The following is a 27,378-nucleotide window of genomic DNA, read 5'->3' on the forward strand; positions in this document are numbered from 1 at the left end:
AGTACAACTACTACCACTTGACATCAGGTATCGGCTCCAATCTAATATTATCTCATATCCATATTTCTGACCTAAAGTTTTACCTGGCGTCCCTTGCCTAGCAATTACTAAAAGTGTTTTGGCATCATTTTGAACACATGTGTAGCGTTTAGCTGACGAATTTATTTGTTAAGTTTATAATTATTTGTTAAGTTTTTGAAAATGCATATGGTTGAATCGTTTTGTGCACTGTTTTGAGTTATTAGCGGTTTTAAGCGAAGCTTCCTGTAATCTGACAAGCCTGCCCTAGTTTTTAAGTTCTGCGCGCGTTCGTGCTCCTATAGCTTCCTAAGCCATTTTCCGGACCAGCCTCTCCACGCGCTTCGTGACCACATGTTTTTTCATCGACCTTTTTCTCGCGTTTATCTGCTCGCAACCCCAACTTCTCTCCCTCTTTCACTTCACATTTTTCTGAGTCTTAAGTTAGACGTGTTACTTTTCATCTGTTGTACCGGAGTCTTGTTGGAGCGAAGTTCTGTCAATCAAAGTGAGTACTGTATATATCATAACGCTATTATATTGCATGAAATAAATCAGATTATTCCCCTTGTTATACGAGTCTGTTTTTATTTTAAATGAGCTTAAACACCTCACGTGCAACATGTTAATATGCCAACTTTTATATTTCACCACGTAAAGTTAACGTTGCATTCAGGTTATGCTGTGTGCAACAAATATTCCAAAGGTTGTGAGTTGGAATCCCTGTCCGACACCATAGTTGGACAAGCTTATTAGTATTGGGGAATCCCCATGGAGCGTCACCAATTTTATGTTAATTTTACCACTAAGGGTCGCGCTAGTTGACTGAAATAATGTTTAGAAAGTCGGGGTTGCAAAATGTGGACGTATTTGGTGAAAATGTGTGGCTTAAGTTAGTTTGGGTCGGTCGATTTTTAATTGAACCTCGACTCGAGTCTCAGTCAGAACAGTTTAGGTGTCTAGTATGTTTCGTATTATTAGTACAATAAACATTATCATACTTGATCCACAAAACACACATTGGTTAAATCAAATATTGGCAACAAAAAAAAAGTTTTTCCTCACATCGTAATTTAGTAAAACTAACAAATATTTTTAAATCAAAGCTCAAAAAATTGAAAATGCGTGTAGCACAGGTAATAATAAATATCGAATTTGTTTCAGGTTGACTCAAGCATGTCGCCACAATATACATTTTGATAAGGTTGTTTGAATATGACGCAAAAATATATTGAATGCAATTTTTTCTCTACGTTTTCATGTGTTTTTTTAATTGTTTCGCCACCAGCCCGTTAATGTAGATCTATAGCAAAGCCAACTTGATAATCTGCAATGGTTTACTTGTTTTCGTCATGCTTTATATTTGAAGTGGTGGGCCTAAATGAAGCGATTAAGATGAGCATGTGAGACAAAACTTTCGGTGTACGTTAAATCAGAGCTGGCTAACCCACGACTCAACCAGTTTTATGCGGCTCTCGCGTTCCGGTTGGATTTGAGGTTTTTGTCAGGTCAAGTGTGCTTAATTTTTGTTTAAAACTTTGTTTAATTCCCCGATTTGAGAAACCCTGCCAGTATAAGCACGCCTTGCATCTTATGTTAGTTTGCTAGCACTAATCGTCTTTTGTCGCCTTCAATGTACCCAGGCATGATTTCTGTCGCATGCTTTTGCACGATATTTTTGATATCGACATTTTTTGTCAAATAATATTACGGGATCCAATCCCTAGATCTAGGGATGACCGATAATATCGTATCGGTGCCGATACTCGATACCAAACTAATAGAGAAATTTCAGTTAAGATTTCCAAAATCCAACGCATAATTTCTACATTGAAGGCAAATGTATCAAATAATAGTAGATAACAACTGAAGGTAGCTGGACTTCTTAACGTTGATGCAATTATGGCCAAATAACCTGGAAAATTTACCTTTTATATATTGTATTTTGCTTATTGAGCACAGTAACGAGCATTTGGTAACAGATCGCGATACTTTATATCAATTATCGGTCATACCTACTCATATTTTATAGCTTTATGCAGAATCTATGGTCGACAGGTTTCAGAAACTTTCAACAGCGTAATAGAATTTACTCCTCCAGTGTGAATAAAAAAAGGACCGGTGGCCTGAACGCAATATTGTTGTTAATATGCAGCATCTATAATAAATCTACCTGAGCAAAAGTATGTTTGTAAGTGAGAAAGAAACAAAGTGATAATCCAGCTTATTTGTATGGTGTGACTCTTTCGCCATTGTGAAATACGTCCGGTAAAATCGATATAAACTTGGTAATATTTATTTAGAACAGTGGTTCTCACAAAAGGGGTGAAGGTAAAAATAAAATATGGCAACTAACAATTCGGCATTAGTAGCAAGAATCATCGCCAGATTAACAATTGTGTCATATTTGCCCTGGTGCTTAATATGACGCCACAGTTGCATTTTTATTAAACAGCCTTGTCCAAGGTTTACTAATTCCACCAAAAGCAACAGCGGATTCTCATCAGTGAAAACAGATCTGTTACAAGAATCAAACTGAATAAAGTAAAACAATGCAGTAAACTTGAATGTTAGCAAGGCAGTTACAAACTACAGTAAAGTATAAAAATATCGACTTTGCAAGAACAAACAAAATGCTAAAATGTGTGGACAGCAAAGGAGCGGGGCGGCCACCAAACAAGCGAGGTCGTCATTCTCGTCGAAGCAAAGTTGTGAAGCGACGTTTGGCTTTGGCACAAACTCACTTATTACAAGGCAACGAGCAAAACGGCAAAGCGCTTTGGGGAGACGAGCGCTCGCTCAAATAAACACGGCTGTGGTTTGGGAAAGAGTCGGCCAAACATGAACAAAACAAAAGTAACAGCGGTCAATAAAAGGGATGACGTCATATGTTGCATTTAAACGTTGAATAGAACACTAATTTCGTTTATACAAGTTTTAGGTCAGAGAGGTGTTAGTTTTGAAACAAAAGCGACATTAGAAGGATGCTAAAGAAAATACGCCTTTATGTATTGTTTAAGTTGCGATGAGACGCAAAGATGCCTTTCAACTAAAACCATTTTATCAAAATGGAACACTAGAAACCCAATGAAAAAAATAGAAATTACGCACAATAGGTAAATAATACAAGGCGTGGCGTGTTGCCCCACCCCCTGGAACCGCTCCTGCCCCTCAGTTCACTTCCATCAACAGGAAAGCTGATAAATGTTTCGCAACATGGAGGGACGATTGTTGGTCGCTCGAAGCAATCCAAGATCAGTCGAACAGTGATGTAAACCACACTCTGTCCTCCTGCAAAACACAAGATGAATATTTAAAAGCTGATAAAAGTGTTTTTAACTAAAAGAAGAATTCCAACCTTCACATTTGTTTACAACAATTGTAATCTAGCCCATCTGATGTTGTTTTATTTACATCGGGGTAAATTAAAGAAGTGTTGTTAAACTGGGTCCGTAGGGAGTTGAGACCCAACCCTTAACATCTGTCCCCCACAGTTTATCAAGAGTTTCCATATTAATAACAACTGTTTTGTAACTGACTTTAAATTAGCGCAAATCTATTAATTAACTTATTTTCCTTGCTGAGAATGTTACTTCTCATACATTAAGGCTATTATGTCACACTGTTCGTATTTGTGGTTTTATGCTGATTTGCATAATAACCATATTTCCAAAGTACCCTTAGAAGAGACCACCGATCAGTGTTTCTTAAGTTTTTACGTCATGGTGCACCTGAAGACCTCTAAACACCATGCGAGCGATATCAATTGAGTATACTAGAGCTTATATGTATAGTTTCAACGTTACAAATGCAAAATGCACAAAACAATCTATTTACATCACAGCGCCAAGTTGCACACAATATTGACAATCGCCATTAACATGCTTAATTTAGTGCCATACATTTGCTCAGGGATGCAAGCGTCAGGTTTTTAGAACTAAATCTAGTTTTTTTATATTTTATCTAATATTTCTAGTTTTTTTTCTTCAAAATAAAGAAAACCGTTTTTTATTGACAAATATAGCTTTGTATCTAAAATAATTACAATATCGAAGGACATGTAAAAAAGTGACAACATTTTAAACATTTTTTAAGTTAAAATTATATTTCACAGTCCTAGAAACTTGTACTACAACATCAATGTAGCTAAGTACACTACAGTTATATTTTTGAAGGTAGTTGCAGCCAAATAATTTAAACAATAGCTAAGAAGAGGCACGGTGAATAATTACATTCAATACGTAATGTATACTGAGCTAAATCTACATAATAAAAGAGAAAGTTTGTGAGATGTGTGTGGCAACATGTTCGCCCAGTCATTTCACAATATATTTGTGTTACATCACAATGGAAATGTTACGTCACACTCAATGCGATTTGCAACATAGTAAAATGTTACCAAGACTGTGTTTAAGCATGTATCCCAAGCCCCAGCGTTAGTTAATTTAATATAGGTATATTTAGAAGTTTTTGTGGACCCCCGGTTGAGAACCACTGTTATAAACTATGCTAACAAACGTGTGCAACGTTCCAAGTAAAGACTTAAGTTTAACAATGCCAAATTTAGGCAGAGATTGCAAAATATCGCGTTTGTTGTCGCAGTAAGTAAATAAAAAAATAAATAAAAAGTACATTTCCTTCATAAAGTAAAATTTTAATGTTTCCAACTAAGACTATTATGTTTAGGAACTTATTGATGCCTGTTTACGCGTAAAATTTAGGTAGAGTTCGCAAATTTACGAAGAATTGAATTTTTATTTTTAAGCCGTTTGTTAGCGATAGTGATTAAGGCCGAAGTCTAATGACTTCTTACAATGTGTTTACCCACGCAAACCTTAGCAGAGTTCGCGAAATATTGCGTTTATTGCAGGAGTTAACAGTAAGCATTTGTTTTTTCAATGAGGATTTTTCTCACGTTTGACGCAGTGTTACGTGCTTAATTAGCACTACAAAATTATCACCGGTTGCTAATTACGCCGACTGTAAATTGTAACATTCATTATTAATTTTGCGCCTTTGTTCTTAAATGTAGGGCTATAGGAATTAGGTTTTCGCATTTCGAGACATGTATAATTGTATATTAACGTAATATTCTTGTGCGCTGTGGTGTTCGCCGTTAATTGGACTTTAGACATGTTTTTTTCCTGTCTCCAAACATTTCTGCAAATCTCACGATTATTTATCGCTTGTTTTTCGGCGCGGTTTAACTTCTCACTAAAAGGTCCGCCCAATGTTATCTTTCAACGAAACGGCCGCCCTGTAAGGCAGGCCTGGGGTTTCCGGGAGCGCGTCGGTTCCCGTGAAAAGGAGTTTTGTTTTAGCGTATATTACGAGCGGCTCACCGCCTACAGCGGAGAGAGACGTCTGGGTGTAGCCTTGTGAAATTAGCGAGTAAAACTTTAAGTTTCATTATGCTCTGTCTGTCGCCTTTGTAAGTAATTGTGTGTGTCTAAGTGTCATTATTGTTTGTGGTGTGGAAATATTCTACTCTTGCAACCAATACATCTGTACATTGGGTTTTCTTGTTGTGGTCTTTAATATAAGTTCTCTTTGGTAGGTTATTTATTGCCCGAAAATTAAGGACTCACAGCGACTTTAAAGGAGGCCTAGGTAATTTTCTAGAATTACTAGTAAAGTCGTAACACGCAGTTTAGCACCGGGATTACGTATTTGCTTAAGCATGACGCTATCAAGCAAGTCTAAGCAATTGCTGCTGCAACCTAAAGTTTTACGTTTGGGAGTTATTCTCAATTGACAAACGTCAAGGGTTTTCGTTACTTAAAAGATGTATTGCATGCTTAGCCAAGTGTTGTGCGCTATAGTTATCCGACTTCACATCACATGATTTGAAATTTCTATGTAGTGACACTCAAACGTTTAGGCATAAGCAAATTTGTTTTGACATTTAAAAAAATATGTTTGCATTATTTATGTTTACGAAGATCTTACGAATAACCGGTAAATATTCTATTTAACCTGGGCAACGCCGGGTATTTCGTCTAGTGTTAAATAATTTTTTAAGTTCAAATTGTATTTCACGGTCGTAGAAAGCTTGTACTAAACATTAATTTAGTTGCAGGGTGGCCAAATTAGACATAAAAAGCATAGTATGTAAAATTATTTAAAGATGCATGGTTACATGATGAAAATTTAAACCAGTGGTTCTCAACATTTTATGCTTCGTGTCCCCCTTTGAATGGCTCTCGACCCTCGTGCCCCCCCCCACCCCCGCTAATAAAAATACCAAGCATTGTGTTTAATGTATTTTTAAATGTTTTACTTCTTCACGTCAATAACAAATACAGCTATCAATCAACGAATAAATGCACTGACTTTTAAAAATTGTACAAATAAGGCATTTTAATTTAAACTAACGTAGTTAGTCGTTACCAATCTTGTTCTTCGACGCCGCCAAGTTTTTTTTTAGAGTTGGCTCTGTTTTGTACTGAGCCAAGCGGTGTCACTACATTCGTCGAGATGATTTCTCAATTTTCCTTTTATTAACGCGTTACTATTAGCCTACTTGAATGTTGGCCTAAAAATGACCTTGAATATTTGAATAACCCTGTAGCGTACTTTATGCGTTTTACGATGGAATGTTTATTTTGCAACTGAACGCTATTAAAGGAAATTGCAAACCAAATACACATTAGCTGCTCGCTTAACAGCATTTGTTGGACACTTTATGATTATAGGCAAAAGGGTATCGGTAAGTAAAAATGGACGGCCCGAAAAAACGCTGACGCCGCACTGCATGGCTATGTATGAAGCAGCACAGTAATTACAGCGACAGGCCTTTAACCAAACTTGCCACACGCGAACGGCCAATTAGGCATAACTTTCCACGATAAAACGATCTAATATTCTACTTTTAAACATCCCTATACTGACGAGTCAGGCACGTGCCAGAAAATGGGTTACAAAACGTTACAAGAAACGTTTACAGTCATAATAAAAAACACAAAATTAAGTTAGCTGTGAAATTTTAAAAATAGTGACACTTTGGATTTGTAATGTCTAGCTAGAGAGTTATGCCTGTGGCCCCTCAATGACCGCTCCGTGGACCCCCAGGGGGCCGAGGTCCACGGTTGAGAAAATCTGTTTAAACAATAGCTAAGAAGAGGCACAGTGAATAATTATATTCAATACGTAATGTATACTGAGCTAAATAATGTACATATGTAGTGAGTGATGTTAGTTTTCACAATTTACATAAGAAAGGTGACAATCGAAAATTAATTTAAGATAATATAATAAATATGTATTCTAGGTTTATTTCGCATGCAGGCTTTTATATTTTTTTACTGGCAACCTTCGTTGGTGACTTTATAAAAAGTGCTACCAGACAAATTGTTTGTCAAGATGCATTTTAACATAGGCCGTTGTTATTAAAAGTACATGATTATGAAAATATATTACTTTCGCATTATATTTCTGTGTTTCGTTGCTTAACTTCCAAATATATATATTTTAGCGTATTTGCTGTAACCTCCTAATCACCATTGTAATAGTTTATTCGCATTATTACTAGTTTACTTCGGATATTCAATAACTTGTCAAAAAAATATTTTTTAAATTTGTTTCTAATATCAACGCAAATAATATCCCGGATGTTATTAACATGACTTCGCAATATTTTGTTCAAGTTGTTTCGTCTCATCAATGGACCTACTGTTACGTCATAATCGCACAATGCACATTTTGTCCGAGGTACAAACGTCACAAAATGACGCGAATTGAGCCGAAACCGTGATTTTATTTAGTTGCGCATATTTTTGTGTTAATCCTGATATTCTGGGCGAACTTGGTAAAAAAACGTCAATAAAGTGCGGCGCTGTGCTAAAATAATAAGCTTTACTTCCAAATTAAGATTTATTTTATAAACGCCGGAAACAAAAAAAGTTTATTTCCTTGACTTCTGTTGAAACATTAATTTGTTGTTGTATTTATTGTTGTTACTCACGGGAAGTCCAAGTTCTCTCAGTTTCGATCTGATCACCTTCTTGCCTTCCTCAGTGATGCCACAACCATCGACCCTCAACTCCTCGATGTTTGGGAGGACGCGAGAAAGCTCAAGAGCTCCTTCGTCCCCGATGCGGTTATTACTCAGAACCAGCTGCTTGATCTGAAACAACAAATTGACGAGCGAGGTTAGATTTTGAAAGTGAGCCACAAAGTCAAGGCACCAAATAGCTCCAGGTGATAATGTTCAGCACCTTAATGTCGGATTTCATCACTTACCGAAACGGCAACTAACTGATATTTAGAGTTTTTTAGATATGGCAGTGAATGTTAATATATCGGGGAAAGAGAAGTGAAATATGATTCAAAACAAAATAAATATTCAAACAACCAAGTAGATAGTTTAAATATCATGAATGTGAAGTGACATACCGAGTGGTTATAATATGTTACAGACAAAAACAGGTTTTGTGTGGCCACATAAAAATAAACACTGTTATATGATATTTGTTTTATCAGTTGGTGGCTTTGGCAAATTATAATTTTTGTGTTTGTTGCAAACTTAAATGGCCTCGAAAAATCACAATTTGACAACAGCAACATTTTCTTACTGTGTTTCCCACCCTAAGCATTTAAGCAAATACTTTTTATATTGAGACATAAAACTTCAGCAACTGCGTAGTTCCTATTTTTCTTGAGGTCAACGAAGGCCTAATTGAAATCTTAGTGTGTAATTTATAAAAAAAGAAACAAATTTTTCAAAAGAACAAACTTAAATTAAAGAAAAATACTTTTTTGTGAAATACATTTATAATTCATTTCAGTTTGACATTTGTTGAACTGAAAACAGCAGGTTTAAGTCCACTTTGATTTATGAACTCATCAAGTAATTGGCCGCCCGAAAAAACGCTGACGCCGCACAACATGGCTACATATAAAGCAGCACAGTTAATGTTAAATAAAAATTAACCGATATTCTACTTTAAACATCCCTATACTGACGGGGTAAAAAACGTGTCTGAAGAGTTACAAAACGTTATAAGAAAGTTTTACAGTCATAATAACTGGCAATTGATAAAAGTGGTGACATTTTGGTTTTGCAATACCTAGCCTAGAGAGTTGTGCCCGTAGCCAGCCTAAAATGTTTTGTGTGGTCAAATATTTTGAACTAGTGAGAGTATTTGGTTTGGTGCACCGCCTATCGATGCAGAAAAAAACAAGACACGCTGAGTAGGTAAAAGTTGAGGCTGAAGCTGATACCTCACAGCGATAAATCGACTGTATATAAAACATAAACAAATAACTATTTACTACGAATCCGTAATGACACTACGATTAAAATTCCATTATTCGCTTCCCGCCAGCGAGGCTCGTTACAACTTCGCTTTTTCCAGTCCAGTGTATCAACTGCCGTATCGAAGACAAATAAATATGAAAGCTCAAACCGTTTCGAGCAGCAACTGACTGAGTTTTAGCGCAATACTCAAAAACCATTCAGATAGCAGAAACAAAACGACTAAAAATATTAAAGCTACATTACTAAAAGTACAGCAAACATAATAACTATGTTGTCTGTGACGTAACAGTGTATGACAATTGAAGGTGTGGCGTGCCTGTGATTGTTGTGGAACTGTTCATAAACGCTACCAACAAATTAATTATTAGGAGGACAATATTTATCTTTTTCGGGGGGAGGGTTTTAGGTCTTTTTTCTTGGCCCCTGTCACCCCCTGGCTACGCCTATGCCCGTGGCCCCCCAATTACCGCTCCGTGGCCGAAAACCCTGGGTTAGTTACAGAAATATTTCAATTAGTTAATGCAGTATTTATAAACTTCACAGCATTAAGATATTAAAGTTGTTACTCTTGGGCTACACGGCAGTGGATACATATTATTGGTGAATTTGACCCATTGGTTAATTATTATTATTTACTTAGGACGGTCTATTTATTTAGTGAGATGGTTTACCACAGCTGACACTTTGTGGGTGAATCGGTCGACACAAACACATTTACAATGAAGGGCACTAAAGCGGTGGAGGTAAAGTAGCAAACATAATAACATGCACAACATTTTTCGTCACGTTTGTTTGGCTAAGGTACAGTTTAAATTATTATCTGCATGCTGAAGGTGCAGTAGCTAAAATCAAAATTGTGACATTAAAGAAAAAAATTTAAGAAATTTCGTTGGAGAGGTAAAGTTGCAAAACGTTTCAGTGTTTTATTTAATGTGACAAAGGTGTAGGTACAGTTTAAAATCATTACCCACGTATCAAAGGTGCAGCAGCAAAACACAAATATTTATTATCTTTGATAAAAATTAACAATATAATCATGCCAAATTATAAATTTATTATTTTTGTTAAATTTTCCGAATTTGCTTGTTTGGCAAACTGTAGCAAAAATGGATTTAATCTTTGAATGAATTACCAAATATTTTTATGGAATGAGCTATTCACTCGGCTAATAAAGTTGTTTAAAATAATGTTTAATGACTAATGAGTGTATGTGTACTTGAGCTAGCCGACTTTTTGCTAGAATCAACTTTAAAAACCACCTACTTTGCAATCTTTGTTCTTGATGGCGTCGGTGAGTGGACTGATGTCTGTGATGCCACAATCCCTCAACCACAACACCTCCACATTGTGAACAATCTCCGACAAACATTTCACTCCGGCGTTTTGGATTTGGTTGTTGCTGAGGTAAAGCTCCTTCAACTAATTCATAGAAACATAACGTCGTGAGTTTAAAGATTTCTATTCAATGTTTCGTTGAAATAAATTATTTTGAACAAAAAGCGAAACAAAATCTCAAGTAATTTTGGACGAAAATATACAAGTGGCAAAAACACCGCAAAAAGTTTTATTGTTTGTTTTAAGGTGACGTCAGGGAAGGTACAGTTTAAATTATTACCCGCATATGTATTAGATATTTGAATCAATTACCAAATGTTTTTAATAATGCAGTAGTTATAAACTTAAGCTATTTCCCCGGCTAAAAAGTAGTTTAAATTAATGTTTAATCACTAATGGGTGAGGGTATATATGTTCGCAAGCAAGCCAAAAAAACTTTTTACTTTCATTCCAAAAAAAAATTCTCTTAAGTTTATACCGAAACAAATTTCAAGTAATTTTGGCTAAAAATTAGAAGTAAAGTGGCAAAACATAGCAATGTTTGATTTACTGCAGAGGTGTGCATGTTAAAGAAAACACAAATGTTGGTGCGCGGCACGTTTTATTGCGGTATCGATATTTTAAGCAGAATGTAAACCGCGGTCACGTTTAAACTCGTAATAATGACTCTTTGTCCCGTTTTAAAAAAATCGCCATTGCTGCACAGGTAAATAGATATGAGGTTTATTTTTAACTTAAACGTTGTTAATTAAAAAAAATGTTTAACCCAGTCGTTGCCTTTGAAAAGTTTATTGGACTTGTGATGTACCCAGCGATAAAAAAATTAACTTTTTTGTATTTATTTAATTGTTTGTATTCGAAAATTATACGCAATTACTGCAGTTTTTGGTAAAAAATAAGTTAAATTGCAAATGTCCCATAATATTATTTGTAAGCAGTGTTTTTAAGATGTTTTGAGGGACCGAAACGTCCCACTGAACAATGCGGTATTTCATCGCATACTTGTGCTACAGCCGAGAATTAGAAATTAGTTTACGTAAGAATGTTGTTGCGATCTCTTAAGTTCATAACGGTCAGCCAAGCCAAAGCTTAAAAAATAACTGACTGTGAATATTTTATATCGCAATTATGTTTTTATGTTTAGATACGAAACCATTGCGGACGCCCTTGGAAACTAGAAAGGACCCACTATGGGCGTCGCGCAGCACACAACCTCTGGTGCATATGGTTAACTTTGTAAATGGTTTAGTTGTAAATTTACAATTATTTTGTCATTATTTGCGGTTCAGCCATATAACTGAACAAGTCAGCAAAAATTTTGTGTGGAAAAAGTAATTTATGCGCTACTAAAAAGATTTTCTGTTGGAACTGACAGCTTCGTATCAGCCACAGCGATTGCAAGCTTCCCAAGATGGCCTTCGTTTGACAAAGAAGAATTAAAAGTAACTGGTTATGGAATAACTACAGTTTTAGTTTTGATTATTTCTCATATTTTGCAGTATTTGGAGATAAAGAAGTGCAAATGATCTGCACACACTATTCCGCATTGCTCGTAAGCGCTGGAATAGATATATAGTGTTAGCGCGGCAGCTGCTAAAGATGGATTTATGCAGACGGTGTCAGCGTCAATCTAAAAATATAATCTATTTTAGTAATTGCAGTATTTTATTTAGATTCAAGGAATCGGTCGCGAAACTATCTTGGGATGAGGTTGGTCGTTCATTTGGTGACGATTACAGCAACATTTTTGTTCTTTGATTTACTAATTTGTTTGCGGCTAGTTCTTCCGAAAACGAGCGTGGATTCAGCAACATGAAATTGACGAAAACTTGTTTGAGAAACCGTCTAGCCCAGTGGTTCTCAAAAGGAGCCACTTGGCTCACTTTGGGGGGAATTTAAAATTTTTGGGAGGAAAACTATAAGACTTAAATTAAAGTATACGTGAAGACTAAATGCTGCTTTAACTGTGACGCCATAAGGAGTCTGTCTGGTTTACAATATCTATATTGTTTCGTCACAGTAAGTAAAGTTTAGTATAAGCACCAGGTGTCTGTTTCACACTGTTTAAGCAAACTCTTCTTCTATTTCCCACTATATATTGATTGCTTGACATTTGCAAAACGCGGAGAATTTCGTGCATAACTGAAATATTGTGAATATTTCTTTTCGGACCCCCCCTTTTCGTAAGTGACATTAACGTTTTTTGTTCGTTTTTGTCAGGGTTTACCTCTCCGTCCGAAGCTGCGTGTTTTTTTTCAGTGTAATTGGGTCACACGTCTTGCTCATAGGCGCCGAACGTGGGTGTGCAGAGCGTTTTTTGACGCCCTGGATTTCTTGCAGGGTGTCAAAACGCCCTGAAATTCGACCAGGTTTCATGTGCAATTAGTGTGCAACTCCATCTCTGTAAACACTATATTACAGCTAGCGCAATGTACACCGCTAGTAGCACAATCGTGGTTCACTAACAGTATGCGCGACTTTCCTGAATTACATGGGGGAAGTACCATCTGCGAAAGTGTTCGTTCGCACGTATTAATAAACTGAAGCGCTGAAAGTACGAAATACCAAGTCGCGCTAACGTAGGTCAAGCTTAAGCTGATAAGAAATTTATGTTTAGTGAAAAATATTCTGTGATAAAAGATGCGTCAAGCCAATTACCGAGGCTAAAATATACAAGTGTTAACCTATTTCCTAAATTTTAAACGCCGAATAACACACAATGCTTCGTCTAGAGCAGGGGTTCCCAACCTGTGGTACGTGAAGGTTGTTCAGGTGGTACGCGAGTAGTTTTTCATTTTTAAAAACCTGGATTCACAACTTTTATATTTTGTTTATTTGTTGTTTTACAAAAAAAATCCTGAAGCCTATTCATTGTTACGTAACTATCCCCGTTGTTTTGTACCATTATACGATCTTCGAATTACAGGTCATGTCAATAAGTAGCACAGTTGCTTTAAAAAGCCATACAACGCTGTGGGACAGTGGGTCCTAGGGGGCGCCAAGCAATTCTTTGGTAGGCGCAAGGTCTACCTTCCAGTATTTAACTTTTTATACTGATTTATTCAGTTCCATGTTGCGATAGGTATTAAATATGCTTGTATGCCGCCCTATGCATAACATCAAAATTACACGTTTAGAAAAGAAACTGAGAAAAAATCGAGTTGCGAACTTCGAGGCTGCTTATGTTTAATATAGTTTCTCGAATTTTGGGAGAATATTTGCTACTTATTACCGCCTATTTGGCTGTGTTTAGTCAGAACTGTGTTTAGTCAGCCTATTTGGCTGTGTTTAGTCAGAACAGTATGATATAGTTGAAGAAGATCCACCTTCTCATCAAACTGTGTTTTGTCAATTTTAACAACAAAACTACGTAAACATTTAGCGTTTCGCGCGAACTACGAATTACTTCTTTTTGCGCAACACTAATTGGGGGGAACTCAGACATTTTTGCGCCAATTTTGAATGTTATTAGGAGTAAATAGCCTTCGCATTGTGTGTCATAACACTTTTAAAAACACGATTACCGCAATATGTCTGTCAAAATCAGCTCGATGTAAACCAATATATCGAGCACGAGCAACTTTTGTGTGTCTCCCAAATTAAAGTTTAGCCAATACAAACCAAATGAACGCAATTTATTTCGCTCTTCGCGCCACGAAGAGTTAACTTTTACAGAAAAAACACGGGACAATTACCAAAGGGGCGCAGCAGAAAAATAGTTAAGAACCACTGTTCTAAAAAAAGTGGTACGCGTGGCAGTACAGAGTGCCCCAAGTGGTACGAGATCGTAAAAAGGTTGGGAACCCCTGGTCTAGAGTCATAATTCCTAGTGTTCAATATGCTGAGACGTTTGGTCACTCAAATCGATAAATAGACGTAATATTCCGAACAAAGCCTTTCAACGCCAAACTTATATAAAAATAAAAAAACACTGCTTGTGTGGTCGACCGTAAACACGGAATGCTTTTTTTCTTTCACCTTTCGTTCAGGTTGGCTGATTAGCAAAAATGTATTCGACAATTGACCACCCTAAGTTAAGCCTTTTTTCTCTTTTCTCGCTAAAAACGTCGAGTTAGGGTACTGTTTAACACTGTTCGCTGTCTGCGATAGTATTCGATGTTGGTGTAACAACGGAATTTTTGTAACTAACGCAATTCCCTTGAAAAGGTAGTCTAACTGTGTTTGTTTAAAGTCGCCTTTTTTATGTAATGATAGTTGCCGCAAAATTATTTTCATATCCAAAGACCACGTGCTTGGTGTGCAATTGACACAACTTATTTTCTCTAAACCGCAGCTTGTATTTAGCTAACTTGACACACTGCTCGGCGCAGATGTGGCATATTTCAACCCGGAAAAACGATATTCGTTTTGCAGGATGCGAAAGACGTGCTTGTAATTTAGCGTGGTCCCTTACATGAAACTAAACTTGGGAAACTGCACTGCTGATAGTCGAATTATGATTCTTCCAAAATCAATCACACATACTTACCGTCTTGGTCTAGTTTCTCGCCTGAAGTAAACGATTGCACACTGAGCTGTTTCGACGCACGTGTTCGCTTTACGTCTTAAAGGTTCGCTTTTTCTGGACGTTTATTGGCTGTGTCTGGTTGTATGAGTCGTTCTCTTTACTATTTTATAACGTCATTCCCGTCACTATTTTATGACGTCATTAGTGATTAAGCAGACAAAAATTAGGGGAATTCCCTAAGTTGAAATTTCGGGATTCCTCTTTTCAAAGACTGTTTCAAAAGACACCCTGGGATTTCGAAAGTTCGGCGCCTATGGTCTTGCTAATGGAAACCAAAATCAAACGCAAAACGCCGTTTTTCGTTTCTTGTTTGATCGACCGTGAACGCAGGATATTTTTTCTCTTTCGCCTTTCGTTATTCGTTCGGGTTGGCTTATCAGCAAGTGTGTGTTCGACAATTAATAACAATCAATCAAGCGGTCGCTGTAATTAATCGGGCCCGCTGCCTCTTTAACAAACAATACATGAGTCCATTTTAAATACTTTTTGACTATTTTAACTACGTAAGTGCGAAAAATTTAGCGCTTCGCGCGAATTTTCTTTTTACGTTTTGATGTTGTCTATTGATATAGATTAGCGCTTCTCTATCCTTGCGCCGTGGAAGGCTGCCAAGTGCGTCACGGACAAACGGAAAACGTATTCAAAAATATTGGACACATATTTTTTAACATTTCTTTTATTTTCATTTTCGGCAATGTAATAAAAACTTGCAAGAAATTTTAAAAAATGCCGTTTTCCCTCCAAAAAAATCGCGATCGCTTCGCTCGCCAGGTCTACACCTAGTTTAAAAGGTTAAAAACACTGAACTAGATTAAATATTGAAGTGGCGTTTTTGCAGGTGTTGCGCTACTCAAATAACACCGGGGAAAAGCGATCTTCGTTTAGTATTGCAGGTGGCGAAAGACGTGCTTTTAATTTAGCGTAGTCCCGTAAATCGATTTACCAAAATCGATCACATATATTTCTCCTGAAGTTAACGATTGCACACTAAGCGGTCTCGCAGCTGGTGTTACGTGCTTAATTAGCACTACAAAATTATCACCGGTTACTAATTACGCCGACTGTAAATTTGAACATTCATTATTAATTTAGCGCCTTTGTTCTTAAATGTAGGGCTAGGAATTAGGTTTTCGCATTTCGGGACATGTATATTAACGTAATATTTTTGTGCGCTGTGGTGTTCGCCGTTAATTGGACTCTAGACATGTTTTTTCCTGTCTCCAAACATTTCTGCAAATCTCACGATCATTTATCGCTTGTTTTCCGCCGCGGTTTACCTTCTCACGAAAAGGTCCGCCCAATGTTATCTTTCCACGAAACGGACGCCCTGTAAGGCAGGCCTGGGGTTTCCGGGAGCGCGTCGGTTGCCGTGAAAAGGAGTTTTGTTTTAGCGTATATTACGAGCGGCTGACCGCCTACAGCTCAGTAGACGTCTGGGTGTAGCCTTGTGGAATCAGGCTGGCAGAATCTTGCCAGCCTTCTGGTGACAAGCATTTTTGGCGAAAATTCTTCGGTTTTTGGTTGCGCCCCTAAACTTAAATGATGTGTTCGCCTAAGGAATGTTCGAACCTTGCCATGTTTTGGCGATAAACAAGGCTATTAAGTAAATTGGACAACAAAACGTTGCGCCGAAGGCGCGAAATTTTTTAGACATTAAGTCATTAACTAATACTTAAGGGACATGTGAAGGTACAACCTTGGGCCTAGGGGTGTACGTACATGTCTGCTTTTCATGCTTTAAAAGTGGTACATAGATAATCTGTTTTCAGGCAAACTTGTGTGAAAACGTGCTGCTCAAAACCAGATTGAAAAGCACGAAAAAATATTCTTTGGATAAATTTTCAATCTATATTGCTCGAAATAATGATATTTATAATAAAATTTAATAGAAATTGTCACAGTCACATTGCAACATGACTCATAGTATGCATATTACCTTTGGGATAGATTTGTTGAAAACAAAGACACATAAACGTTGCAAAACCAGGCTAAAGTACGCGCGAAGTGCGAAAAATTTTTGTATTTGCGTAATTAAACAACCAAAAATATACTTAGGGCTAGGCCTTAGGTGGAGAAGCATAACCTGGTACATCCTTGATATGCTGATGCGAATGTTATACCAGCACATTTAACAGGAATTGGAAATTCAACTCAATATAGAAGTACTTGCCAATTCAAAGCAAAACTGCCAACATGTAACAATTGTAGCCTATGATCAAAAGTGTGTACTTTTTAAAATAATAAACAGTCTATATGCCTTACACTGGCTTTTTCTCACTAAACAATGTGCTTCACACTACCGTAACTTTTTTCAAAATAACACAACAAAATGAATTTCTGCCAATTGTGTTGTGTAATGTTATTACATAATTCCGCTGTTGAAAAATAGATGTGATTAAATATGTTTGGAAACAACCACAAGGTTTTTTGTAAATTGGATGTTGAAAAAAAACTTATCAAAAAATATTTTTTGAAAAAAAAAGAAAAAAATAATTTTTTTTCAAATTTTTTTTTTTTACTTAAAATTTTTTTACACCAATTTCTTCGGTTTTCTGGCTGATTCTTCGGCCGACATAGTCGCCAAGTCGCCAGCATTCTGCCATACTGTTGTGAAATTATCAAGTAAAACTTTAAGTGTCATTATGCTCTGTCTGTCGGTTTTTTGTAAGTAATTGTGTGTGTCTAAGTGTCATTATTGTTTGTGGTGTGGTAATATTCTACTCTTGCAACCAATACATCTGTACATTGGGTTTTCTTGTTGTGGTCTTTAATATAAGTTCTCTTTGGTAGGTTATCTAATGCCCGAAAATAAGGACTCACTAGCGACTTTACAGAAGGCCGAGGTAATTTTCTAGAATTACTAGTTAAAGTCGTAACACTGGCGCCTGGCAGGATTGTCGGCGACGCACGTGTGTGTTTTGCGTCTAAAAGTTTGCTTTTGCTGGACGTTAATTGGCTGTTTCTGATGATTTTTTTTATTGTTTATGACGTCATTACAATCGCTGATTTATGACGTCATATTTGTCACTATTTTATGACGTCATTAACGTCAGACGAAAAAACGAGGAATTCCCGAAGTTGAAAATTCGGGACACCCCCGTTTTGGATTTCTGGATACGCCCCTGGCTCGGATGAATACGACAAGGACAGTGATTGTGACCAAGCTACAATTGACAAATGTTGAAATGAAAAATGCTCTCATTAGCTCGTGTAGCTCTCATATCAGCTTGTAAATATTGTCAGTGTTATTTTTTCACTAAAGATTATAGAAAAAACATATTTAAGAAATTGTTTACATTCTTTACATTGATGTTTTATCGCTTTTATCTTCACTTGATTTTTACACTGATAATGGCATGAGTTATTGCTGAAACGTCTGTAAATTGCGAAATGTCGATTTTATCGAATATTATGGCTTTGACATTTTTATTAAAATTACTAAAAAAAAACGTGTATTGTATTCCAAATGTTTACATTGTTTTAATCGTAAACTGCTTTATGGTTCATTAATTTGTTTATCCATGCTTGGAAATAAACGAACAGACTTTTATGAAAACTAATGTTTACGTATAGAAACCATAAGGCAGGTTAACGATAACCCAAGAAATGACCGCGCTAGGACGGAAATTTGCAGACGGCTTGCCAACAAATTTGGCGAGTGCTGATTGATAGCCACTCGCCCTTAAATTTAATGAGCACCAAAGCGCTATGCCTACTTTCGCATGTTGCTCCGCGGTGATTCATGAACTCTATAATAGCAATTTATGTTAAATCCCACTATTAATGGCGTTATTGCAAGGAAAATTCGAATGCTGTAAAACGATGAAGGGGAACATATTGTGGCGATCTATTCTGATCCTAACAAAGGTATACTTGCTGTCGTAGGGCCACAAGTATTTAATATTTCCGTTATTTAGCAGTTAAACTTTAACTGGTGGTTTTCATTATGACATCATAAACCTCTCTTGTGATGGTACGGAACATATTTAATATTTATATTTCTTAAACGTGAATAGGGGACAATAGGAAAGTAGCAAGTTTGGGTATAAGAAATAACTTTATTTCTCTTCAAGAATTTTCAGCGATTGAACACATTTTTTATTCCAATTTCCCATATGAATTAACAACTCAAACTTGTACTAATAGGAACGAAATAACTTTGATAGGTTAGTTCAGTGGTTCTCAACCTTTTATGCTTCGTGGCCCCATTTGAAAGGCTCCCAACCCTCGTGCCCCCCTGCTTAAAAATAACTAGCATTGTATTTACGTGTTTTTACTTCTCCACGTTAATATCACATACAGCCATTAATCAACGAATAAAGGCACTTAGTTGCTCAAAAGTTTAATAAATAAGTTATTTTAATTTAAGTTAACTAATTACTCATTACAAAGCTGGTTCCTGCCAAGGTATTTTTTATATTTGGCTCTATTTTGTACTCAGCCAAGCGAGTGATTTATGGATTTTTTACTTTTTTTACATGCATAACCTAGCTGAATGTTAGGTCTCGCCCAACGGCATTTGACCGACAATTATTATTATCGGCAAGCAATTGGCCGCCCGAAAAAACGCTGACGCCGCACTACATGGCTACATATAAAGCAGCACAGTTAATGTTTCGCCAGAGCGACAGGCCTTTATCTACACTTGCCACCCACGTACGTAGGATAAGGCGTAACTTTCTGCGATAAACAAATAAAAATTAACCGATATTCTACTTTAAACATCCCTATACTGACGGGTCAAAACACGTGTCTGAAAAATGAGTTACAAAACGTTACAAGAAAGTTTTACAGTCATAATAACTGGTAATTGATAAAAGTGGTGACATTTTGGTTTTGCAATATCTAGCTAGAGAGTTGTGCCTGTAGCCAGCCTAAAATGTTTTGTGTGGTCAAATATTTTGAACTAGTGAGAGTATTTGGTTTGGTGCACCGCCTATCGATGCAGAAAAAAACAAGACACGCTGAGTAGGTAAAAGTTGAGGCTGAAGCTGATACCTCACAGCGATAAATCGACTGTATATAAAACATAAACAAATAACTATTTACTACGAATCCGTAATGACACTACGATTAAAAGTCCATTATTCGCTTCCCGCCAGCGAGGCTGGTTACAACTTGATCGCTTTTTCCAGTCCAGTGTATCAACTGCCGTATCGAAGACAAATAAATATGAAAGCTCAAACTGTTTCGAGCAGCAACTGACTGAGTTTTAGCGCAATACTCAAAACCATTCAGATAGCAGAAACAAAATGACTAAAAATATTAAAGCTACATTACTAAAAGTACACAGCAAACATAATAGCTATATCGTCTGTGACGTAACGGTGTGTGACAATTGAAGGTGTGGCATGCCTGTGATTGTTGTGGGACTGTTCATAAACGCTACCAACAAATTAATTATTAGGACAATATTTATCTTTTTCAGGGGGAGGGTTTTGGGTCTTTTTTCTTGGCCCCTGTCACCCCCTGGCTACACCTATGCCCGTGGCCCCTCAATTACCGCTCTGTGGCCGAAAACCCTGGGTTAGTTACAGAAATATTTTAATCAGTTAATGCAGTAGTTATAAACTTCACAGCATTAAGATATTAAAGTTGTTACCCTTGGGCTACACGGCAGTGGATACATATTATTGGTGAATTTGACCCATTGGTTAATTATTATTATTTATTTAGGACGGTCTATTTATTTAGTGCGATGGTTTACCACAGCTGACACTTTGTGGGTGAATCGGTCGACACAAAACACATTTACAATTAAGGGCACTAAAGCGGTGGAGGTAAAGTAGCAAACATAATAACATGTCACACATTTTTCGTCACGTTTGTTTGGCTAAGGCACAGTTTAAATTATTATCTGCATGCTGAAGGTGCAGTAGCTAAAATCAAAATTGTAAAACAAAACAAAATTTTAAGAAATTTTGTTGGAAAGGTAAAGTAGCAAAACGTTTCAATGTTTGATTTAATGTGACATAGGTGTAGGTACAGTTTAAAATCACTACCCACGTATCAAAGGTGCAGTGGCAAAACACGACTATATACAATCTTTTATAAAAATTAACAACATAATCATGCCAAATTATAAATTTATTATTTTTGGTAAATTTTCAAAATTTGCTTGTTCGGCAACTGTAGCAACAAATGGATTTAATCTTTGAATGAATTAACAAATATTATTATGGAATGAGCTATTCACTCGGCTAATAAAGTTGTTTAAAATAATGTTTAATAACTAATGGGTGTATGTGCACCTAAGAGAACCGAAAAAAACACATTTTATTTTTACTTTTTGCTAAATTTTAAATGCAACATTTCTATTAAATTTCATGAACTTGCTTGTTTGGCTACTGTACCTCTGACTGCTTATCGATTCTTTAAAAACCACCTACTTTGCAATCTTTGTTCTTGATGGCGTCGGTGAGTGGACTGATGTCTGTGATGCCACATTTGCTCAACCGCAACTCCTCCAACTTGTAAACAATCTCCGACAAACTTTTCACTCCGGCGTTTTGGATTTGGTTGCCGCCGAGGTTAAGCTCCTTCAACTAATTCATAGAAACATAACGTCGTGAGTTTAAATATTTATTTTCAATGTTTCGTTGAAATAAATTATTTTGAACAAAAAGCGAAACAAAATCTCAAGTAATTTTGGACGAAAATATACAAGTACCAAAAATCACCGCAAAAAGTTTTATTGTTTGACTTAAGGTGACGTCAGGGAAGGTACAGTTTAAATTATTACCCGCATATGTATTAGATATTTGAATCAATTACCAAATGTTTTTAATAATGCAGTAGTTATAAACTTAAGCTATTTCCCCGACTAAAAAGTAGTTTAAATTAATGTTTAATCACTAATGGGTGACGGTGTTATATGTTCGCAAGCAAGCCAAAAAAATATTTTTACTTTTATTCCAAAAAAAAAAAAATTCTCTTCAGTTTATAACAAAACAAATTTCAAGTAATTTTGGCCGAAAATTTAAGGTAAAATAGCAAAACATAGCAATGTTTGATTTACTGCAGAGGTGTGCATGTTAAAGAAAACACAAGTGTGGGCGGCCGTACGTTGATACAAATTTTGTCAACTCAATAAAAGTTGGTTTGTGAAACTGACCTAACAGTACACATGTTTTTAAATATAGTCCTAATGTGTCAAGTCTCTAATAAACCTCTTGCCATTTTGAAACCCTTTTTTAGCTTCGCGCGATTGACGTTAATCTGTTGCAAATACAAAGGCGTTCACTTTGGGTCGCGACAATCTTTAAATTTATGTATAGGGGCGTATTTTTGTTACGATTTATGGTTTGCATAAGCACACAAAGGGAATGTGACATCGCTGCCTCTGGTTTTTATTTCAGCGATAGTATTGTCACACAATATTATTGTCAATGTTTATCATAACGTCACACAGGTCCAGGATTGGGCTTGTACCTTTAAGACAGTGGCGGCAAACTGTGGCCCGATGTGGAGATTTTTGCAATTTTTAGCAGCCACAAGTTATTTTTTAACATTTCGGTCATATCATGTAGTTGTTGGGCCGCGTAATAACCGAACATTCATTGCACTGTATTATATTACGGGTGGTTAAGAGTTTTTGTTTTGGCTCATTGTTGCATCACAGGGCAACCAGGCCACCCCCCACCCGTGCTGATTGACACCTCGCCCGACTGTGGCTTCGGCGAGAAATGTAATTAGTTGGTGTAGGACAACTTGTGTTAAGCACAACTACTAAGCAAAATATTACTTAGCGCCAGTTATTTTCCTAAAAACTAAGACGCAAATACATTCAAAACTACACAAATAATAAGGTTAATCGAAGTCACGTTTGAACTCGTAATAATGACTCTTTGTCCCGTTTTAAAAACATCGCCATTGCTGCAGTGGTAAATAGTTGAGGTTTATTTTTTAACCTAAATATGTTAATTAAAAAAAATGTTTAACCCAGTCGTTGACGCCTTTGAAAAGTTTATTGGACTTGTGATGTACCAAGCGATAAAAATTTTACTTTTTTGTGTTTATTGAATTGTTTGTATTCGAAAATTACAAGCAATTCTGCAGTTTTTGGTAACAATAAGTTCAATTGCAAATGTCTTATAATAATATTTTTAAGCAGTGTTTTTTAAGATGTTTTCAGGGAGCGCAACGGTCCAATGAAGTTTAGATACGAAACGAAACCATTGCGGACGCCCTTGGAAAATAGAAACGACCCACTATGGGCGTCACGCAGCACAGAACCTCTGGTGCATATGGTAAACTTTGTAAATGGTTTAGTTGTAAATTTACAATTATTTTGTCATTATTTGCTGTTCAGTCAGTAACTATAGTGTTGTTAGGCGAAATGCGGTGTTTTGTTTGTGGCGCTAAGCAACCTGCGGTCAAACGTCTCAAGCAAAAAAAAAACAGAATACGAAAAAAAGAGAGCGCGAGGATTTTTAGAAAAATGGAAAACAGTCAGGCCATAGAGCATTTTGACAAAATAAAACATTGATCAACTTCCCAAATATTTATCGATGAGTGCAAATCTTTTAAGTGAGTCGATTGCTTGTCACGAGCAAAGTGAAGTCCATGCATTAGCTCGTTCGTGTTATGAAGGGCAAAAATCACCGGCGACAGCTCCTGCTCTAATAGCATTCAATCAGCCTAATGAGCAATACAGCAAAAGAATGGGCAATTTATTGAGAAACGCTCACGCTCACGAAACGCTCACGCACAGAAGACCGATCTGCCATTACTGTTGGTTGTGTGAACTAGGACAGCAGCATAACGGAGCAGACATCCGTTCATGTCCGCTATAGCGTTAGGGGCTTGGTGCAAACTAAGTTTGTCGCCTTCGGAAGCCCAGAGAGTCCAAATGCTGCAGCCATTTATGACAGTATTTTAAAATCCCTTTTAGAAGTGGGTATGAGCCAGGAAGAGATTACGTCAAGGTCAGTTGGCTTTGGCGGTGATGGAGCTAATGTAATGGGAGGAAAGAAAGGTGATCTTTCAGCCTTATTAAAGGGTTTGCAGCCTAGCGTTGTAGTTGTCCGTGCTTTGCACATCGTTTGCAGCTTTCCCTCAAAGACGCTATAAAACAGAACAAGCTATACGAAAGTGTTCTGTTAATGGGGCTATACTATCCTTACCATAACAGCCCGTAACACCTTAGACGGGCTTTTGAGGGCCTCAACCAATGTGCGGTAATGCTCACGACAGTTTGTGGCACAAGATGGGTGGGTCTTATTCTGCTGTCAATCAAGAATGTTATACGAAGGTACAGCGCAATCCGCGCTCAACTTGGAGATCTTACAGCAAAGGATAGTGTGAAGGAAATTATTTTTCGGTAAATTTGACGGGTGATGCAAAAAACAGAGCGGTGGCTATTTACGGCCGATGAAGAGATCTGATGTTATGTCTTTATAGCATTTACTTGCCGATGTGCTAACCCCGATTCATTCGTTATCGCTGTGGCTACAGTCTGACCAGGTAACCCTGGCTGATGTGAGGGAAAGTTTGATATAACATCAAATGTTCTTCGCATTCTTGAAGAAAGGTAGTTTTCTACAACAAACGTATACTTCAGTTTACATCGATAATTGCCAAGACTGTGTTTTTTAAGTTAGCAAATTCATGTTTTTTAGAAATGGTGTTAATCTAAACAAATATTACGAAGAAGTTAATTTCGAGAAGAAAACATTTGAAGGGGAGAAATGCGTCACATGCCGATTACTGAACAGGTCAGCAAAAATCTTTGGTTGAAAAAGTAATTTATGCGCTACAAAAAAGATTTTCTGTTGGAACTGACAGCTTCGTATCAGCCACAGCGATTGCAAGCTTCCCAAGATGGCCTTCGTTTGACAAAGTAGAAATTAAAAGTAACTGGTTATGGAATAACTACGGTTTTTAGTTTTGATTATTTCTCATATTTTGCAGTATTTGGAGATAAAGAAGTGCAAATGATCGCACACTATTCCACATTGCTCGTAAGCGCTGGAATAGATAGTGTTAGCGTGGCAGGAAAATGGCAGGTGCTAAAGATGCATTTATGCAGACGGTATCAGCGTCAATCTAAAATTATAATCTATTTTAGTAATTGCAGTATTTTATTTAGATTCAAGGAATCGGTCGCAATACTATCTTGGGATGAGGTTGGTAGTTCATTTGGTGACGATTACAGCAACATTTTTGCTCTTATTAATTCACTGCTTTGTTTGCGGCTAGTTCTTCCGAAAACGAGCGTGGATTCAGCAACATGAAATTGACGAAAACTTGTTTGAGGAACCGTCTAGCCCAGTGGTTCTCAAAAGGAGCCACTTGGCTCACTTTGGGGGAATTTAAAATTTTTGGGAGGAAAACTATAAGACTTAAATTAAAGTATACGTGAAGACTAAATGCTGCTTTAACTGTGACGCCATAAGGAGTCTGTCTGGTTTACAATATCTATATTGTTTCGTCACAGTAAGTAAAGTCTAGTAGCACCAGGTGTCTGTTTCACACTGTTTAAGCAAACACTTCTTCTAATTCCCACTATATATTGATTGCTTGACATTTGCTAAACGCGGAGAATTTCGTGCATAACTGAAATATTGTGAACATTCCTTTTTTTGATTTTTGTCGGGGAGGAATTAACGGTGTTTAAGTCTTTAAGGGAGAAATATGAAAAAACTTGGAGAAGCACTGGTCTAGCCACTGATACGATGTACGACTTGACGGTGGTGCAAATATGCTCCGCTAATCTTACACAATTCGACCCACAACCAGCCATTAACGTGTGGCTAAATGGAGCTAAACGCCGCAGAAAAGTAACACAAAAAGAATCGCCATCAAGATCTGTGGTCGTTGACGCTGATTGCAGCTCGGATGAATACGACAAGGACAGTGATTGTGACCAAGCTACAATTGACACTGTCCTTTTTTAAAATGTTTGTAACATTTTTAAAAGTGTGAAAATAAATTAGTAGGTGCTTGAAGACTTAGTTTTAATTGAGGGTCGGTGTTTAAGTACAAGTTATTTACGTTCTACTGTTTGTAAGGATTCTCCCGCATAAAATCAAGGGTAAAGTTTACCGAATTAAATATTTAGACCGCCAGTTTCGAAGAAATAGACATATTAAACATATTTACTGCAAAACATTTTGCTATTTCGCGGCCTTTTTAATTTTAATTGAGCAAGTCGGCCTACATGTTTTTGTGAACTTTGTTTTTAATTTACTTTTTCAAATAATAGTTAGACGTAGAATGAATATCAATGTCTATTTACTCTGGACTGCAAAATATCCGTGCAAAGTCCAAACTACACCAACAAAAGTTGATTCACGTCAATTTATTGTTCCTCTCTATTTGTTACAAACTGCTGCTTCAAATTGTTGTTACTTTCTGTCAAGGGCTGTTCCTATTATTTGTCCTGCAATTTTATGAGGTACTGCAATTACACTGTCCAAACTCGGCTAATAAAGTTGTTTAATGTTTAATAACTAATGGGTGTATGTGCACCTAAGATAACCTAAAAAAAAAACACATTTTATTTTTACTTTTAGCTAAATTTTAAATGGAACATTTCTATTAAATTTCACGAACTTGCTTGTTTAGCTACTGCACCTCTGACTACTTGTCGAGAATCAACTTTAAAAACAACCTACTTTGCAATCTTTGTTCTTGATGGCGTCGGTGAGTGGACTGATGTCTGTGATGCCACAATCCCTCAACCACAACTTCTCCAACTTGTGAACAATCTCCGACAAACTTTTCACTCCGGCGTTTCGGATTTTGTTTTCGCTGAAGCGAAGCTCCTTCAACTAATTCATAGAAACATAACGTCGTGAGTTTAAATATTTCTTTTCAATGTTTCGTTGAAATAAATTATTTTGTACAAAGAGCGAAACAAAATCTCAAGTGATTTTGGACGAAAATATACAAGTAGCAAAAACACCGCAAAAAGTTTTATTGCTTGTTTCAAGGTGACGTCAGGGAAGGTACATTTTAAATTATTACCCGCATATGTATTAGATATTTGAATCAATTACCAAATATTTTTAATAATGCAGTAGTTATAAACTTAAGCTATTTCCCCGGCTAAAAAGTAGTTCAAATTAATGTTTAATCACTAATGGGTGAGGGTGTATATGTTCGCAAGCAACATAAAAAAATATTTGTACTTTTATTCCAAAAAAAATTCTCTTAAGTTTATACCGAAACAAATTTCAAGTAATTTTGGCCGAAAATTTAAGGTAAAGTAGCAAAACATAGCAATGTTTGATTT

The 27,378-nt window shown here is 36.6% G+C and overlaps 1 protein-coding gene across 1 annotated transcript; it reads right to left on the reverse strand.

Annotated features, from left to right (window-relative positions):
• Positions 1 to 7,047: 7,047 nt before the first annotated feature.
• On the reverse strand, positions 7,048 to 27,116 carry LOC146162945 (ribonuclease inhibitor-like). Its single transcript, XM_083385339.1, has 6 exons — positions 27,111 to 27,116; positions 26,759 to 26,914; positions 21,530 to 21,685; positions 10,541 to 10,696; positions 7,982 to 8,143; positions 7,048 to 7,116 (listed from the first exon to the last, which is right to left on the reverse strand). Exons 1-6 carry the CDS (start codon positions 27,114 to 27,116, stop codon positions 7,048 to 7,050), a joined length of 705 nt encoding a protein of 234 aa, XP_083241465.1.
• Between the last annotated feature and the right edge of the window lie 262 nt (positions 27,117 to 27,378).

The sequence above is a fragment of the Ascidiella aspersa genome, chromosome 3, assembly GCF_963924565.1.
Source record: "Ascidiella aspersa chromosome 3, kaAscAspe10.2, whole genome shotgun sequence".
Classification (NCBI taxonomy): domain Eukaryota; kingdom Metazoa; phylum Chordata; class Ascidiacea; order Phlebobranchia; family Ascidiidae; genus Ascidiella; species Ascidiella aspersa.

Excerpts from the sequence above, each read along its gene's own strand:
- LOC146162945 (XM_083385339.1), bottom strand. Across the intron at positions 21,686-26,758 it reads TCAAGAACAAAGATTGCAAA|TTGAAGGAGCTTAACCTCGG; the intron begins GTAGGTTGTTTT and ends TCTATGAATTAG. Across the intron at positions 8,144-10,540 it reads TCAAGAACAAAGATTGCAAA|ATCAAGCAGCTGGTTCTGAG; the intron begins GTAGGTGGTTTT and ends TTGTTGTTTCAG.